Source organism: Carassius auratus, chromosome 36, assembly GCF_003368295.1.
Source record: "Carassius auratus strain Wakin chromosome 36, ASM336829v1, whole genome shotgun sequence".
NCBI lineage: Eukaryota > Metazoa > Chordata > Actinopteri > Cypriniformes > Cyprinidae > Carassius > Carassius auratus.
The window spans coordinates 17,460,893-17,476,591 of NC_039278.1; the positions used below are offsets into that span (position 1 = coordinate 17,460,893).

Here is a 15,699-nt window from a genome sequence, read left to right on the forward strand (position 1 = left end):
TGATGTGAAAGATCATAAATTAATTTTGGAATTTTAAGGCTGGACAAGGTTAGCCTTCCCCTGGCCACAGGTCTGAAAATCACAGGGGCTTGGGACAAAAATGCAGCTGCACAATTTAAATATCAATTTCGGACAGAAAGAAAATGAACTGAAAAGTGTTATTTGCAGCATTAAAATTAGATCTGCTTATGTTGCATCACATTTCTTTTTACATGCTTTCAGTGTTGCGGATTATAAATAATCAATCACACGATTTTGAGTTTATGAATGCAATGGCTAAACAAAGGCCTTCAGATTAGTCATTGTTGGAATGCTGGTGTTTTGTTCAGTGCATGACTGAATTCTGCTCCTATGAATTTGTTCTGAAATATGAATTCTCTCATCATAAACAACATGCAGATGTATATTCAATACAAGTAAGATTTATTTATCATTTATAATCAGAGTTTGAGAAACCTTAAACTCACGCTAGGCTTATGTCCTTTAAGATGTTCTTTCTGTGCTTTCTCTGTAATTTATATACACTGCTTGAATAACCATGGAAAGAAAGCATTATAACCATTAACTTACAATATTTAATATTACATTGTCATTTGGTTAAATACAAATTCAGTCATATTAAAAATGTCTTTAGATGTGAAAAGACAGGTTTATGATGTGTGGAGTTAATATTACACTAACATTATGCTACTTTTAGCCCTTAGACTGCAGTTAGTTCATCCTTCACCTATATGGAAAAGACAATTTATACCCATTTATATCCACGGCAGGATTAAAAAGGAGTATCAAAATTTGGGCACACTTTTTTTTTATGGGGGGCCTGTGCCCCAGTACTGATGAAAAGATTGAAATGTACCTGCTTCCAATAAGTCTTTATGTAAAAAACATTTTCCCTGAAAGTCTGATTTAGAATGTTGCAGCTGAAATACAATAAGTATGTAAAAGCAGATTATCGACTGCTTTTACATCCTCATTGTATTTATTTGTTTACCTGTCTGGTGTGTCTATTTTTAAGAGACATAAAAGCTTATTTAAAAAAAAAATACTGCTGTATGTTGTGCAATAACATGAAAAAAAAAAAGAAATTTAGTCATCCACCACAACCCATTAAAAAAACCCAAGACTTCAGGACAACTGAATCAGAAGTGCTAAAATGTTAAATGTTGATATACACTGCATGACCTTTGCTTCATTTTTGCACTGATTTACAGTCTGGAGGAGTCAAAACTAGTTGCTGAAAGTCAGAGCCAGTCTCCAGATTTGAGTTTACATTTCACAGAAAATTGTGTAGTTTATGATGGTCACAGATTCTGATTTTTCAGCTCCAGTCTATGATTCCATTCAGTCTGAGGTTATCAAACATGTTATTTTCAGCTGATTTTATAATACATATTGCTTTCTTTTATCGTGCGTCTCCTAGCAACAAGGCGCGTGTTTATGTGTTTTTATACACTTTAAATTTAGCGTAAGGTTAACACATTTGTTAAAAGTGATCTGACAGGTCAAATGTTTCTACATTGAATTACAGATGTTTTGGTCAATAAACAACAGAACAAGGGAAATCTGGAGGAAAATGAGGTACAGTATGTTTGAACACTCACACCTCAAGCCCACATGACCGTCCATCATCAACAGAATACTAACACATTCCATCTTCCATGTGTTTTCTGTCTTTCTTTCTTCTTTCTTAAGAATGTTTATCACCTGTACTCCACAATCCCGGACAAACCAGCTCTTTCAAATTCAGAACATCAAAAGTAAAGTTTGGTGGACATGCACTGATGAATCTCATGTCTTTGTTTATTATGTACCACCATCCTGTAAATAAAATATCTTTACTTGCAGACAAATAGGTGTTTATTTTCATTATTGAGTGTCTGGTGTTGAATATACAGTGACTGTCTGTGGCAAGGCACACTCCAAAACCAAGAACAGATAATTGAGCATTCAATAAAGGCTGAACTTTCTGAAGTAATTGTAAATGTTTTGAACTAGACTTTTTTTTTCTCCTTACTATTCTGTATTACTCAAGATATATACATTTAAACAGTTTTTCATGCTCCACCATAGCTTTTAGTCCCTCAAAACCCAGTCAATTACATCAGAGATAAAAGAGAATAGTGATTTACATTCTGTTGTAATGAACCATTCAGTCCGGTGTTTTAGTATAAAAACTCATCCATGATACTCTCTTAAAAAACAAAGGTTCTTTATTGGTGTTGATTGTTGCATGAAGAAACTTTAATGGAAACTCTCCATTGCACAACATTTTCTTTATAGTGGAAAAACATTCTTTAGATTTTTTTAATGTTATTTACAATAAGAAAGAAAAAAATGTAAGAACTGTTCACTGAAATGTTATTTGGGGAACCAAAATTGGAACCTTTATGACTCTCTTTGGATGATACAAACCAGTGTTTTGGTAGTAAAGTTCTGACTCTAATCAAGGTGACATAGAAAAGTCATACATCAGGGATGCTTGAGTCTGTTATTATTGTTATTATCAAACAAAACATATGTGCACTCTTAGCCCACTGATCGCTAACATTAGAAGCATAATTTCAACATATTCATAATATCAAGTTGTTGTAATTTACTGTCTGTAAACTGAGTATCTGTATTTCAGTCACAAGTGTGATTTGAAAGATGTATCTTGCATTGTTTGATATTAAATGAACAGACTGTTAAAATGACTAAACTGAAAGATCATACTTTAAAATATCTGTAGATACATTAAACAAATGTTATTTTCTCTATATTTCTACTTCTGATTTATATTTAATTGTTCAATTTTCTTATATTAGTGCTACTTACTGTTTAAAGGAGAAATCAGAAAAAATGGTCCTCTTAACATGTTAACTGTCATAAGCTTTGTGATCATAATATACTTGGTGTAAATGGACTTCTATTTAACATTTATTTAGACAGATTGCATGTCATAGGATGTCAATTTTAAATGAATGTGAAGATATTTGCAGCTAAAAAATCTATTTGAAGCATTATCAAGGCTCTTTTCATTTCTTTTCTTGATTTTTTTTATTGAGGGTCTATAGAAAATTAACTGTACATTAATTATATAAAACTATGCTGTCAGTACAGCATATACAAATAGACTAAATATATTTAGAGTGTCTTAATTAAAAACAAATGAACTTTGTGTCAAACTCTGTATAACCTCCTTGTTCTGGCTCTCCCTCCGTAACTTAAACACGAGAGCTCCCTCTTGATGCTAATTCAGAACACCACATATCCCTTAAAGGGTTAGTTCACCCAATAATCAAAATTATGTAATTAATAACGCACCCTCATGTCGTTCCAAACCCGTGAGACTTCTGTCCATCTTCGGAACACAGTTTAAGATATTTTAGATTTAGTCAGAGAGCTCTCAGTCCCTCCATTGAAGCTGTGTGTACGGTATACTGTCCATGTCCAGAAAGGTAAGAAAAACATAATCAAAGCAGTCCATGTGACATCAGAGGGTCAGTTAGAATTTTTTGAAGCATTGAAAATACATTTTGGTCTAAAAAATAACAAAAACTACGACTTTATTCAGCATTGTCTTCTCTTCCGTGTCTCTTGTGAGAGCGTTGTCATATCCGGTTCGCAAACGAATCATTCGATGTAACCGGATCTTTTTGAACCAGTTCACCAAATTGAACTGAATATTTTGAAACGGTTCGCATAAGCATTTATCCACAAATGGCTGCAGGGCCCAGGGCCAGCAAGAACTTGTCAAAAGTTTTGATCCACTCCTTGAACGGAATGGGTGGTTCACCTTGTGTTTGCAAGAATGGGGTGGGTTGACTCCGACTCAATCCCATCCTCATTGCCAATATGTTGAGTGTCTCAATTAAAAGCAAATGCACTCCATATGAAACATATGTATGATGTCTCCATATGAAACATATGTAACTTACTTTATTTCACACTCACGTACTACATCTCTTGTTCTCACTTCCACTTTAACTCAAACATGAGAGCTCCCTCAGAATACCACATACTGTATATGAATTTCTTTGCATTTAAAGAGAGGGCAATTAATAGAAAACGACTGGTATGAAAATATTTTTTATCATGTGCCCTTCTAGTAAGATTATTCATCTTTCAGTTGAAATGACTTAGTTTAGAATCTAGATCATAAAATCATTACAGGGTAAATTCAACTTTGGTGCTTTGACCTTTAAAAACAAAAATATCAATATCCAGGTCACCAAGACACTATCTATTAAACACTGAAACTATCAAAAATATGCCATTATAAAAGAAAAACACAATGAAAATGAAAAAAAAATGAACTCAGTCGCACAAATTTAACAGGCTCTTCAAATATGCTTCATTCTTTGTTAATGTTAATGATCTACTCTGATTGGATAGTGAGCTTTTGATGGACAGGTGCTCTCCGACCAGGAAGTACAGACGTCACTCAATGGCGCGCATATTGGAAAGCTCTCGCGGTGATAAAATCTTGTCTCTTCCTCAAAAATTCTTTTTCACAGACAAAGTGAAAGAAATGTATTTTAAGCTCATACACAGGTTCTACCATGTAAAGAAGTTTATACAAAGATTTAAATCTGACATTGATCTTACAAGCTCTTTTTGTTTGAGTTCTGAAGAAACTGAACACTTATTTTGGTCAGAAACTTTGGGATGATATTGGTGTGTTTGTCAAGTGTAAGATTTTATCAGGCTTCTCAGTACATATGAAAAACATTATATTTGGTTATTATATGACTCTTGACCGAAAACGAAAATATCAGTTTTGTAATTAATTTAAATATTTTCCTAAACAAATTTCAAATTCACAAATGCAAATTCTCCAACCTGTCTTTTCTGTTTTCCTAAAAGAAATGGATAACTATTTGAATGTAATCTCAGTGTCTACTAATAAGAAAGCTATAAGAACTGTTATAATTTGCTCTGCCTTTGATCCAATTGATTTTGTTCAGATTTTGGCCCTCTTTTCTTTATTCTATTTTATTCTTTAATTTTTATGATTGATATTATGTGATATATGTTTATACTTTTGTATGTTTTTGTTCTCTGCATTAATACAAAAAGCTCTCGATGTGATTTGTATGCAATACGTCGTGCTTTGTATTACTAAATATTTAAATAATATTTGACCTTCGATCATTTCAGTCTGTAAAGCTGAGCTTTCAGGAGACATGGAGCAGCATCATCTTCCTCCTTCGCTTGTCCTTCAAGGCAGCTTGAGAAGTTTGTGTCAAAACACCAAATGAAAAACTGCGAAGTGTAAGCGAAATCTGTGGCAATGCATTCAAAATCCAACAAATATTTGAAAAACATGAACAAAGAATGAAGCATAGCCTATTTGAAGAGCCTGTTAAATTTGTGTGACCGAGTTTCATTTTTTTTTCATTGTGTTTTTCTTCTTTTGTATTGGCATATTTTTGATAGTTTCTAAAAAGAAAGTTACGTTCAGTTTTATAATTCCATACATTTTTCCCATTCAAAACTAGAAGAGTGACATGTCTTGGGTATTCTGTAGTCTTCGGTAGTGTATGAGAATATAATATGTGGAAGATTCATAAATTAAAAAAACTTTTACTGTAGATTTAAATTAGATTATTCTGTCAAACTCACAATTTATTTATTTTCCCAAGTTTAGTATGTGATAATTTATTAATAACACTGCTTAACGTTTATTTCCAAATTAAGTGCACCTTAAGTGTCACGAAAGCTTACCATTTTCATGTGTTTTTAAGCCTTACCATTTGTCAATTTAAACATTAAAAAGAGTTTAAAGCAGGGGTGTCAAATTCATTTAAGGTTAAGGGCCGGATCGGAGAAAGTGTCCCCTTCTGTGGGCCGAATTACCTTTTTGTTAAACTCTAGTTTGCTTACAATTACATTAATATTAACCATACAAACTACAATATAATTTACAAATATGTGACCCGTCACGGAAACCAGTGACACAAGTCGGCAGCACAACTTTCGAGCAAAATGAGAAAGAAGCGTTTTTTTTTTTTCAAAATTGGTGAATTTCGTTTTTTTGCAGAGTCTGTTAGTTGAGATCACAAAGAAGCCCCTCTGTGTTTGAGATAGCAGTATTGGTATATTTAAAAGCGTACATTTTGAGGTTGAAATCAGCTAGTTTGTCGGATATTCTAGCACGCAGTAGGGGCGTTTTATTGTCTGTCTGTATTTCCATACTGGATAAGTCGGCTTTTGTTTCTTTTGCTATTGCCCGCGCCCTCCGAGGGAAGCGTGGCTACTTAGTATGCAGCGCTCTGGCCGGCTCTAGCTGATATCAAAATTAAATTAAGATGTACGCCGCAAAGATGATCGCAGACGAGCTGAACCGTGGCCGTTACACCGAAAATGTTTTGAAGTACTTGAAGACAAGCCTGATGCTTATAAACAAGCGCTCACTGATTCTGAAGACGATCTGAGCGACGATGAAAGCGGCATAATAAAACTGTATAATATCCCTAATCTACAACTGAGCGAAGATGACGACGAGGAAGAATGTATTGGACTGGCGTCAGATGATTTGGAATATATCAGAGGCTATATCGATAGTATCATTTGATGGGGATAAAGACAGAAAAATGGGGAAAATCCGTAACATTTAGAGGCAAACAGACGCACAGTGCAAACTTCGGAGATGGTTACATCCACAAAGAAGACCCCAACAAAGAGAAAGTGTGCCCGTATGACTTATTTCATTGGAGGCATCGAGATCTGAGAGAATACTTTTGTTTCTTATGGGGTGAGTTTCCATAAACATCAAAGTTTGTCGTTTTGTGTTCATTCTAAGAACACACATTATCTCATGTTTAGTCCATGTTTAGACCTTACCATATCTACCTATTGTTCTTAGCTAGCTCATTGGTTATCACAGAATCCTGTTAAAAAAGTCCTAATGCTACACAATGAAATCAATTCACCAAGTTTTATGTAGAAAACCAGCAAATAACAAATAAAATTAGCATCAATGTGTACTTTTTTTTACATAAACATTAAAATAATAACCGTTGTTCAACAAGTTCAACGATCCCCGCTGTGGATGACTGCATTCGTCTGAGCGAGAGGGTGTGGGACAGTGCTCACGTCTGCCTACAACGAGCTGTCAGAGTACAGGAACTCCAGGCTAACAAGCGACGTCGACCACATCCATCCTACCAACCAAAACAACGGGTCTGGCTCTCAACACGGGATTTCAAGTTACGGCTACCGAGCAGGAAGCTCAGCCCAAGGTACGTTGGCCCTTTCAAAATTCTAAGAAGAATCAATGAAGTCACGTACCAATTAGAGCTTCCTGTTAACTACCGTATCTCTCCCTCCTTCCATGTCTCACTGCTGAAACCGGTCCACACGGATGCTGACCCCAATCATGAGGCTCAAGAGCCACCACTGCCAGTGGACATTGAAGGTGCACCGGCTTACATGGTCAAGGAATTACTGGACTCTAGAAGGAGAGGGGGTCAGCTACAATATTTTGTGGACTGGGAGGGCTATGGACCTGAGGAGAGGTCATGTGTAGCCGCCAGCGACATTCTGGATCCGTCTCTCACGGAGGACTTCCTTCCAGCCAGACCCGTTCGACCAGCGCCACAACCACGGGGACGGCCAAAATAAAAAAAATTAACGGTCAAATAAAAAAATTGTTAAGTCTACAATTTTTTTTTTTGTTAATTTCACATAACTGTGTTGTACATAAGTAGACAATTTCATGTATTTTTTACATGTAATAATTGCTTATTGTGCATCAATAAACATAGTGGTGGACCAAGTACACAAATCAAGTACTTGAGTAAAAGTACAGATAATTATAGTAAAATATTACTCCAGTAAAAGTAAAAGTACTCCTTTTTCAATTTTACTCAAGTGAAAGTACAAAAGTACTCAATTTTTTATGTACTTAAGTAAAAAAGTACTGAAAGATAGATGTTTGAAATTTTATATGGGCTACTTAATTTAATTGTATACTAGCACATAATAATTAAATTAATTATTAATTAAATAATCCTACTGCTCAAAATACCTGGGATTTTTTCCAAAATAACCACTATATGGAGTCAAGATATATTTTTGTTGTTGATATGGACTACATTGACGAGAGTAATGTTCACTGTGAAGCTTACACTGTGATGCACCTGAGAGAAAGCAGAGTTGACCATCAGATTTTCACCAGTAAGAAAAAAGGAATTTAAAGTTTGTTGTTTTACAGAACATTACAGTTATATATGACATGATAATAAGGCCTGAAGTTAGGAAGAACATTTTAAGGAAAATATAATTATATTTACATAATGATTTTTTCCTTCTCAAATCTTGTCTGTGGTGTAAAAACACCCCTGGCCAAACGGGGTCCATCTCTTCCCCTCTATGATAATTACTGTAGTTACCATGTTCTGAACATCACATCCTTTATTTTCTCCCCAGATGTAATCTATATATATATATATATATATATATATATATATATATATATATATATATAGGTGGTTGAATAAAAATATTTGGACATTATTTATAAAAAAAAATTACCTCAAGTTAGCACCAGCAAGCTTGTTAGGTAGACAGTTAGCATCAGCTAACAATATTTACAATATTTTCAGTACGGTTATGAATAAACATTCATGTCTGTCTAACATTACTCGTCTAGTTAATCCAAACAATTTAACGTTACTGTTGATAAACAATATAAAAACAGACGTCACATAGGACATGGTAGCATTTTAATAAAACTTAATATTATGGCAGCGGGGAATTTGAACATGCACGAGTTATTTTATATAATCTGTGTTAGTTTAATGTGTTTTTTTTTAACCTAAAACACAGAGACGCTGATTCTCGAGCATTTCAGTGGGCTTAAACAGATCACTCTTTACAGCGGATTTGGTTCCCAAACAACTGACAATTTTGACCAAAATATGATTTTCAGTTACAGTAATTAATCCTAAATTTCGACATTAATAACTTACTTTTAGCAACATCAGACGCACGCGCGCTCACAAGATCTCCCGGTTCTTACTTCTGTAGACTCACACTAAACGGTTCATTTGAATCAGTGAGTGGTCGACTCCAGAACAGCTGCAATCCATAGACAGTAAAAGAAATGGACACAGCAACCCCATTGGAACTCAATTGAGACAAGTGAAGCCCATTTTTAGCGTTTTTTAGCACTTCCGTTTCTGACGCGCAGACTCAAACGAAGCTTGACGACGTCAGCAACCTGTCTGCCAGATGTAAATCTTCTAGTAGCTGTGCGTGCAAACTGCCATCGTTAATCTTGCAGAGACGGCGAGCTTGAGCGGGGAGTTCTTTGGCGTGAGTGAGCAGGAGTAAGTATTCTGATTAATTATTTTGTATAGTATTTTAAAATGTAACGCCAGTACGCCATATTAAGTTAATTGCCTGCGAGCTTCTCCACCTGTCTGTACGGTAATGCGACAGAGAGCCGAGTGGCTATGACGCAATCGTTAGCCTATTTTTTACAAAAACTGTTTATACGGGGCCATAATGTAACATAGAAGGTAATGGAGCCCTTTATACATTGTCGTGTATCTTTAGAAATAAATAATGGACAAACAGAGTCTTTAAACGCCTCAGATGTAAAGTTATTCGCTGTCAAAGTGACGCCAAAATGGATGGGAGTCAATGGGAATGCTAACGCAAGTGAAGTTCTGCTAAAAGATGGCAGCCCCCACCCGACTTCAACTTCCGGTCGAGTTCCTTGCCCCTTAATGCAATCGGATCATTCTAATTCGTAAACGAATCGTTTGGTGCGATTCGCGATCCGATTTAAAAGTATATTTTGAAAAGACTCAGTTAGTTCATGATGAATCAGACACCGCTTCTGCGTGTCGGAGCATGTGATATATTATAGGGAGTAACGATATGTTTTATGAAATGTAGTGAAGTAAAAAGTACGATTTTATGCTTTGGAATGTAGTGAAGTAAAAGTAAAAGTTACTCGAAATAAAACTACTCCAGTAAAGTACAGATAGCCTACTTGAAAAATTTACTTAAGTACAGTAACGAAGTAAAGCTACTCCGTTACTGTCCACCACTGAATAAACAATCAAATTAACAGGGAAATATCAAACAATATAATTAATTTAACTGCAAAACAACAGTAAAACTTTGCATTTTAAATGGAGAGGTCCTGTATATTATACATAAAATATCCAGAATATTCCGTATTTTTATGTTTTAATAATGAAGTTATATTGTGGTAAATTAAAAAAATACATCTGTCAATGCATAAATGTATGTGTGTCTGTCTGTCTGCGTGTGTGCGTGCCTTCATGTCTGTGCGCGTGCCTGTCTGTGTGTGCACATTTCTGTCTGTCTGTACTTGCATGTGCCTGTCTGTCTGCATGCATGTGCCTGTCTGTCTGCGTGTGTATATGAGCCAGACTACACCAGGGAAAGTAATAATGAGAAAGCCATGTTTACTCACCCTTGAAGAAACTCCAGAGTTGAAGCCAGCTCAGATGGATAATGGATATTAAAACAGTAGTAGCTCCTGGACATGAGGCACAATGCAAAATGAATGAGGAGATGTTTGTGTTGATCAGGTTCTGATCCAGACTCAGCATGTACCTTGTTGAGGAATAGCAGGGCTGTCCTAAGAACAAATTATTTAACAGGTTATACCAATAAGCTCTGCACTCACATGACAGATTCTATAAAGTGCAATAAAAAAAGATTGAAAAAAATAAAAAACGACTTACGACAGACAATAACAGCGGGGGTCAGAGGCACTTCCTCCAGTTGGATCTCTTCTGCCAGACATCCATTTTCTACATGGAAGAACATGGACTCCTCCTCCTCATCAAAGTAGCTGAGCAGAAGCAGGAGCATCTCGATCACATCATTTGAGCAGTCACTCTGCAGTCCCCGCATCCTCTGAAGCTTTGCATAATTCTGAAGGAACTTCTTGCTGAAACAAACTGTGGTCATGTAGTCGAGAAGCCTTTTTCCCTTCGAATCCAAATTTCATGTGAATGTCTCTTTGAGGTCAATCCCAGTGAGTTCCTCGAAGTGGACTGAAATGCCAAGTTCATCAAACCAAAACAGCTACTCTTGAGTTTCTTCAATGGGCATACATTTTACATTCCATTTGTTGCACCCGTAAGTGTCCTTTATTGCTGCGGTCTCTTGTAATGGGATCTCGTTTGTCTGGTCTGAGACATCAGTCTGTTTTCTTTTTCTTATTTTGGGTGTTGAAGTGTGCCTCACATTTTCAATTCTGTTTTGCAACTGTTTGATAAGGAAATGGTGGCCTGTTCCAACAATACTCCCATCTATTACATCTTGGAGAGGATTGGGATATTTTGCCAACATTTTTGTTGCAACATCAGTTGAATGCTTTTTACCTACATGAGGGCATTTTTCCATAATCTCAGTCACAACAATCCGGAGCACCTCAGTTTTGTGCCGGGCCTTTTTCCCCTCTCCAAAGAATGCATCACTACCTCAGGAAATGTACACACATTTCAAAGTTGTATATATACTGTATATATATATATATATATATATATATATATATATATATATATATATATATATATATATGTATGTATATATATATATATATATATATATATATATATATATATATATATATATATATATATATATATGTTTGTATGTGTGTGTGTGTGTATTACTAGCCTATAGTAGGTGCAGGACACTGTAATACATTTATGCAAGTGAGTATAGCTAAATAAAGTGAACTGACATTAAACCCAAAAATTCTTCATACAGTGGACTACTAGCGAAATTGAATAATAATAATTACAATAATTATTCAGCACCTTAAAAAGCACCATGTTTTGCTTATGTTTTTTTTTTTTCCTGAATTGCTAATGCAACTGTTTCCCACCACAGTCTGAACAAAATTAAGCATTGCTTGGTAATTGGTCAACAAAGTATTGACAGTTGTGTAAATATTGTCATAATAACAGCTGTCTGAAGTTTTGGTTGATTGTAATTGATTTCATATCTTTCTTTCAAAATTATCTGGCAGTAACAAGATGAACTTAAGCATTGAGTAAATAGCATTTACATTCAAATTAAACAATTTCAAACAAGGCCCACTTGTACAACCTGCAACAGGGCCCCACAAACCCCTACGGCCCTGCCTCCACAAGCTAGCAAACACGTGTGACTTTGGTGCGTCTAAAAGGAGAATATTCGCGACAGGCTCGTGATCTGGATTCAGAACACGAAAGCTGACAGAAAGTTCCTATTAATACCTCAGAAATGCCGTAGAGCTCATGATGCAGTCTGAACAAGTCCGTGGACACATTAATGAACAGACTGCCAGCATCAGTGCTCAAAATCAGCGAGGTGGAAATCATGGGAAAGGTGAAATTTGTCCAGCAAAAGGTGCTGAGTGTTGCAAATGCAGGAAAAAGGGTCATTTCGCTGCAGTTTGTAGAACCCGAGAAGTCCATGATGTCAGCAAACCACAAGAGGGCAGCAGTGTAACACATTTCCTGGGTGAGTTAACTCATGACAGAAATGGAGCTCGTATTGTCACACTCCTAATTCGGTCACAGACATATACTTTAAAATTGATACAGGCGCTGACATAAGAGTCATTTCTGAGAAAGCCTTCTCAGTTTTGAAGTAGAAGCCAAAACTTAACAATATTAATGTGAAACTTCAGATCCCTGGGAGTATATTGCAATGCAGAGGTCAGTTCAGATGCCTACAGTCAGTGGCACTGAACCAGCATCTACTTCAGTTCAACAAACTTACAGGCAAAATTAAGTTCATGGTCAGGATCAACTTGCAGCTAAGCCTGATAACGTCCCAGAAAGTAAAGTGCACTATGAACAACCAGAAAACTGATCTACTTGAGTTTGATTCCAGTCACACTACAATCAGTTAACTTAAAACGGTGCAACATGGTCTGGACGAATTGCCCCAACTCCTAAGAGATACAAGGACTTTGCAAGATAAAAGGAAGACATTCATGAAAAAAAAGTAAAAACAAATTTTCTGACTACAATAATTTCACAGTTCAATGTTACATTTGTTAAGTAACTCATAAGGAAGGGTGATGTGTTATTAAACAGTTTAATGTTGTTATAGGTAATGTGTCTTTAATCCATTAGGTGGCGACCTAGTATATACTAAGAGTTAAAGGGTTAGTTCACCGAAAATGAAAATTATGTCATTAATAACTCACCATCATGTCGTTCCAAACCAGTGAGACCTCTGTTTGAGTAAATTAATTACTCCGGGATACAGAGGGAGTGTCAGCCATATTAAAAAAGTTAACAGTTTAAGTAATTTGTGGATTAATGCTTATTGGAGACGCGAACCATTTCAAATGATTCAGTTCGATTTGGTGAACTGGTTCAAGAAGATCGGGTTACATCGAATGATTAGTTCGCGAACCGGATATCACAAACTGCTTTGTTTTGAACTCTCTCACAACAGACACGGAAGAGAAGACAATGCTGAATAAAGTCGTAGTTTTTGCTATTTTTAGACCAAAATGTATTTTCAATGCTTCAACAAATTCTAAGTGATCCTCTGATGTCACATGGACTACTTTGATGATGTTTTTCTTACCTTTCTGGACATGGACAGTATACCGTACTCACAGCTTCAATGGAGGGACTGAGAGCTCTCAGACTAAATCTAAAATATCTTAAACTGTGTTCTGAAGATAAACGGAGGTCTTACTGGTTTGGAACGACATGAGGGTGAGTTATTAATGACATAATTTTCACTTTTCGGTGAACTAAACCTTTAAGTTGAGAAAATAAAAAAGAACTCTAGTCTGCCAGTTTTCTAAGAGTAGTCACATCATGCTTGCATTTACAGTCAAACGTTCAATGTTAATAAAGCTCAGACTTTGATTAAACTAAGTTGCTTTATTGAAACATCACAAGGACGAGCTACAACCTTCAGTCTACAAACTGTATGAGAGAGTCTCTTTGATAGTTATAGAGCACATGCTGGAGAGTGGCTGCTAACTTGCATTTAACCTTGAAGGGTTTAGTATGAATTTTACACCCCAAAATTCTGTTAATTTATTTTTTAAATACCAAATGTATAATAAATTAGGTTACTTAAATGTTTTGCTCATTCTGGACATATCAGGGTTTATTGTGTAAAATAAAGGTTCATATACATGTTACAGTCCACACGGGTGTGAGTGTGGTCATGATTACGTTCATCTTCATACAAAAGACTCTGGTCTGATGAGTTACTTCCTAATTCACCTATTGTGTGAGTCTTGTCTCTTCTCTCACTCTCGCTGTAATGGAGTTGTTCATCTTCATAGTGTTTCAGCTCCTGATGGAGGTTCAGTCTTACAGTAAGTGATCTCTGCTGTTTAATGTTCATTAAATACTGTATGTCCACATTTGTAGTGAAAAAAAGAGTCATTGTCTAAAATATTTTAACATGTTTATCAGTAGGCTGCTTGTGAACCTATCTGACATATTTGTTTTGTTGTAGAATATTTTGTATATAATCAGCAGTTGTCTTATTTGGGTTTTTAGAACCACAGAATATGTGCCTGAAAACATTTCACTGTGATTTCATTGTGATTTGGAAACTGTTATGGTAGTGTTTTAGTAACTGGATCATTTGTCTTTAAACAGATTCCCTTCAGAAACCCTTCATCAGTGTTAGTGATAATGATGACCCGCTCAGCATATCATGTGAAATACCACTTTCAGTCAGAGCTGATTTCATCTGTAGTCTCTACACTGAATATGATGTTCTTCTGGATCACCGTGTCTCTCACTGGAGTCAGTCTGGAGGGAGTCTTTGTGTGTTTTATGTAAGTCGTAGTGAACTCTTCACACAATCAGTGAACAGCAGAGAGCTGAGCTGTGTTTATTCACTCAAGACTGAACCTGAGATCAGATCACCACACAGTGACACATACACCATCAGTAACACAATCCCCATCACAGTCACAATCACCATCAGAGACACGATCAACTTCAGAGACACAATCACTACCAGAGGTGAGTTATTATCACTGTTATCATCTAAAAAAAAAAAAAAAATAGATAAATAAAAGCTCATGATTAGAGACACATATATAATTATTATTAGCTAGTATGATTTATAATGTAGGCAAAGAAGAATATTATGAAATCACGGAGGATTGACCAATAAAAAAAATGTCACTATCTTCAATAAACAAACTAATATGAGAAAAATGGAATGATAATAACTGTTTAATAATTCTGTATGATTTTTTTTTATTAACACACTTTCTATAGGCTGTACAACACTGAAAGGACAAATATACTAAATGTTGTATAGTTGAATATTGTTGAATATTATTGAAACCACAGAATCATTCAGAAACAACATATTGATGCTGATTCTAGCAGTTGTGTGATGCTTCTTTCAGACACTGAATCAGTAATCTGTGAAGTCTCTTGATTCTAACACAGAAAAACTTTATTAAGTTATTTTCAGACAAACACTAAAACCACAGCGTGACTTTTAAAAGTGAGTAATCTGATACATGAAGGAAGAAAGAAAGAGGAGCTTGAGCTAATCATGTGATCATAGTTTAGAGGACAGAGATCCAGACTATGTACAGATTTTACAGACTATGTACAAACTTTGCATAATGTAAATGACTCCCTGTAATTCTGATAAATTATTTCTGCAGATTCAACTTCAACCACCACTGAACATAGGACTACAACAACAGCCCCGACAAGCTGTGAG

At 35.6% G+C, this 15,699-nt stretch overlaps 1 protein-coding gene across 2 annotated transcripts in view; it reads left to right on the forward strand.

Annotated features, from left to right (window-relative positions):
- Positions 1-15,699, forward strand: part of LOC113055471 (integumentary mucin C.1-like) — a 57,832-nt gene that overhangs the window by 40,083 nt on the left and 2,050 nt on the right. Inside the window, exons 1-3 of one of the 2 annotated variants that reach the window (XM_026221792.1) lie at positions 14,237-14,317; positions 14,607-14,978; positions 15,641-15,694. In XM_026221792.1, coding sequence (XP_026077577.1) covers positions 14,263-14,317; positions 14,607-14,978; positions 15,641-15,694 — 481 coding nt within the window. In that variant the 5' untranslated portion in view covers positions 14,237-14,262. Of the gene's footprint in view, positions 1-14,236; positions 14,318-14,606; positions 14,979-15,640; positions 15,695-15,699 lie in introns of those variants that run through there. The other variant, XM_026221791.1, reaches the window with a different exon arrangement.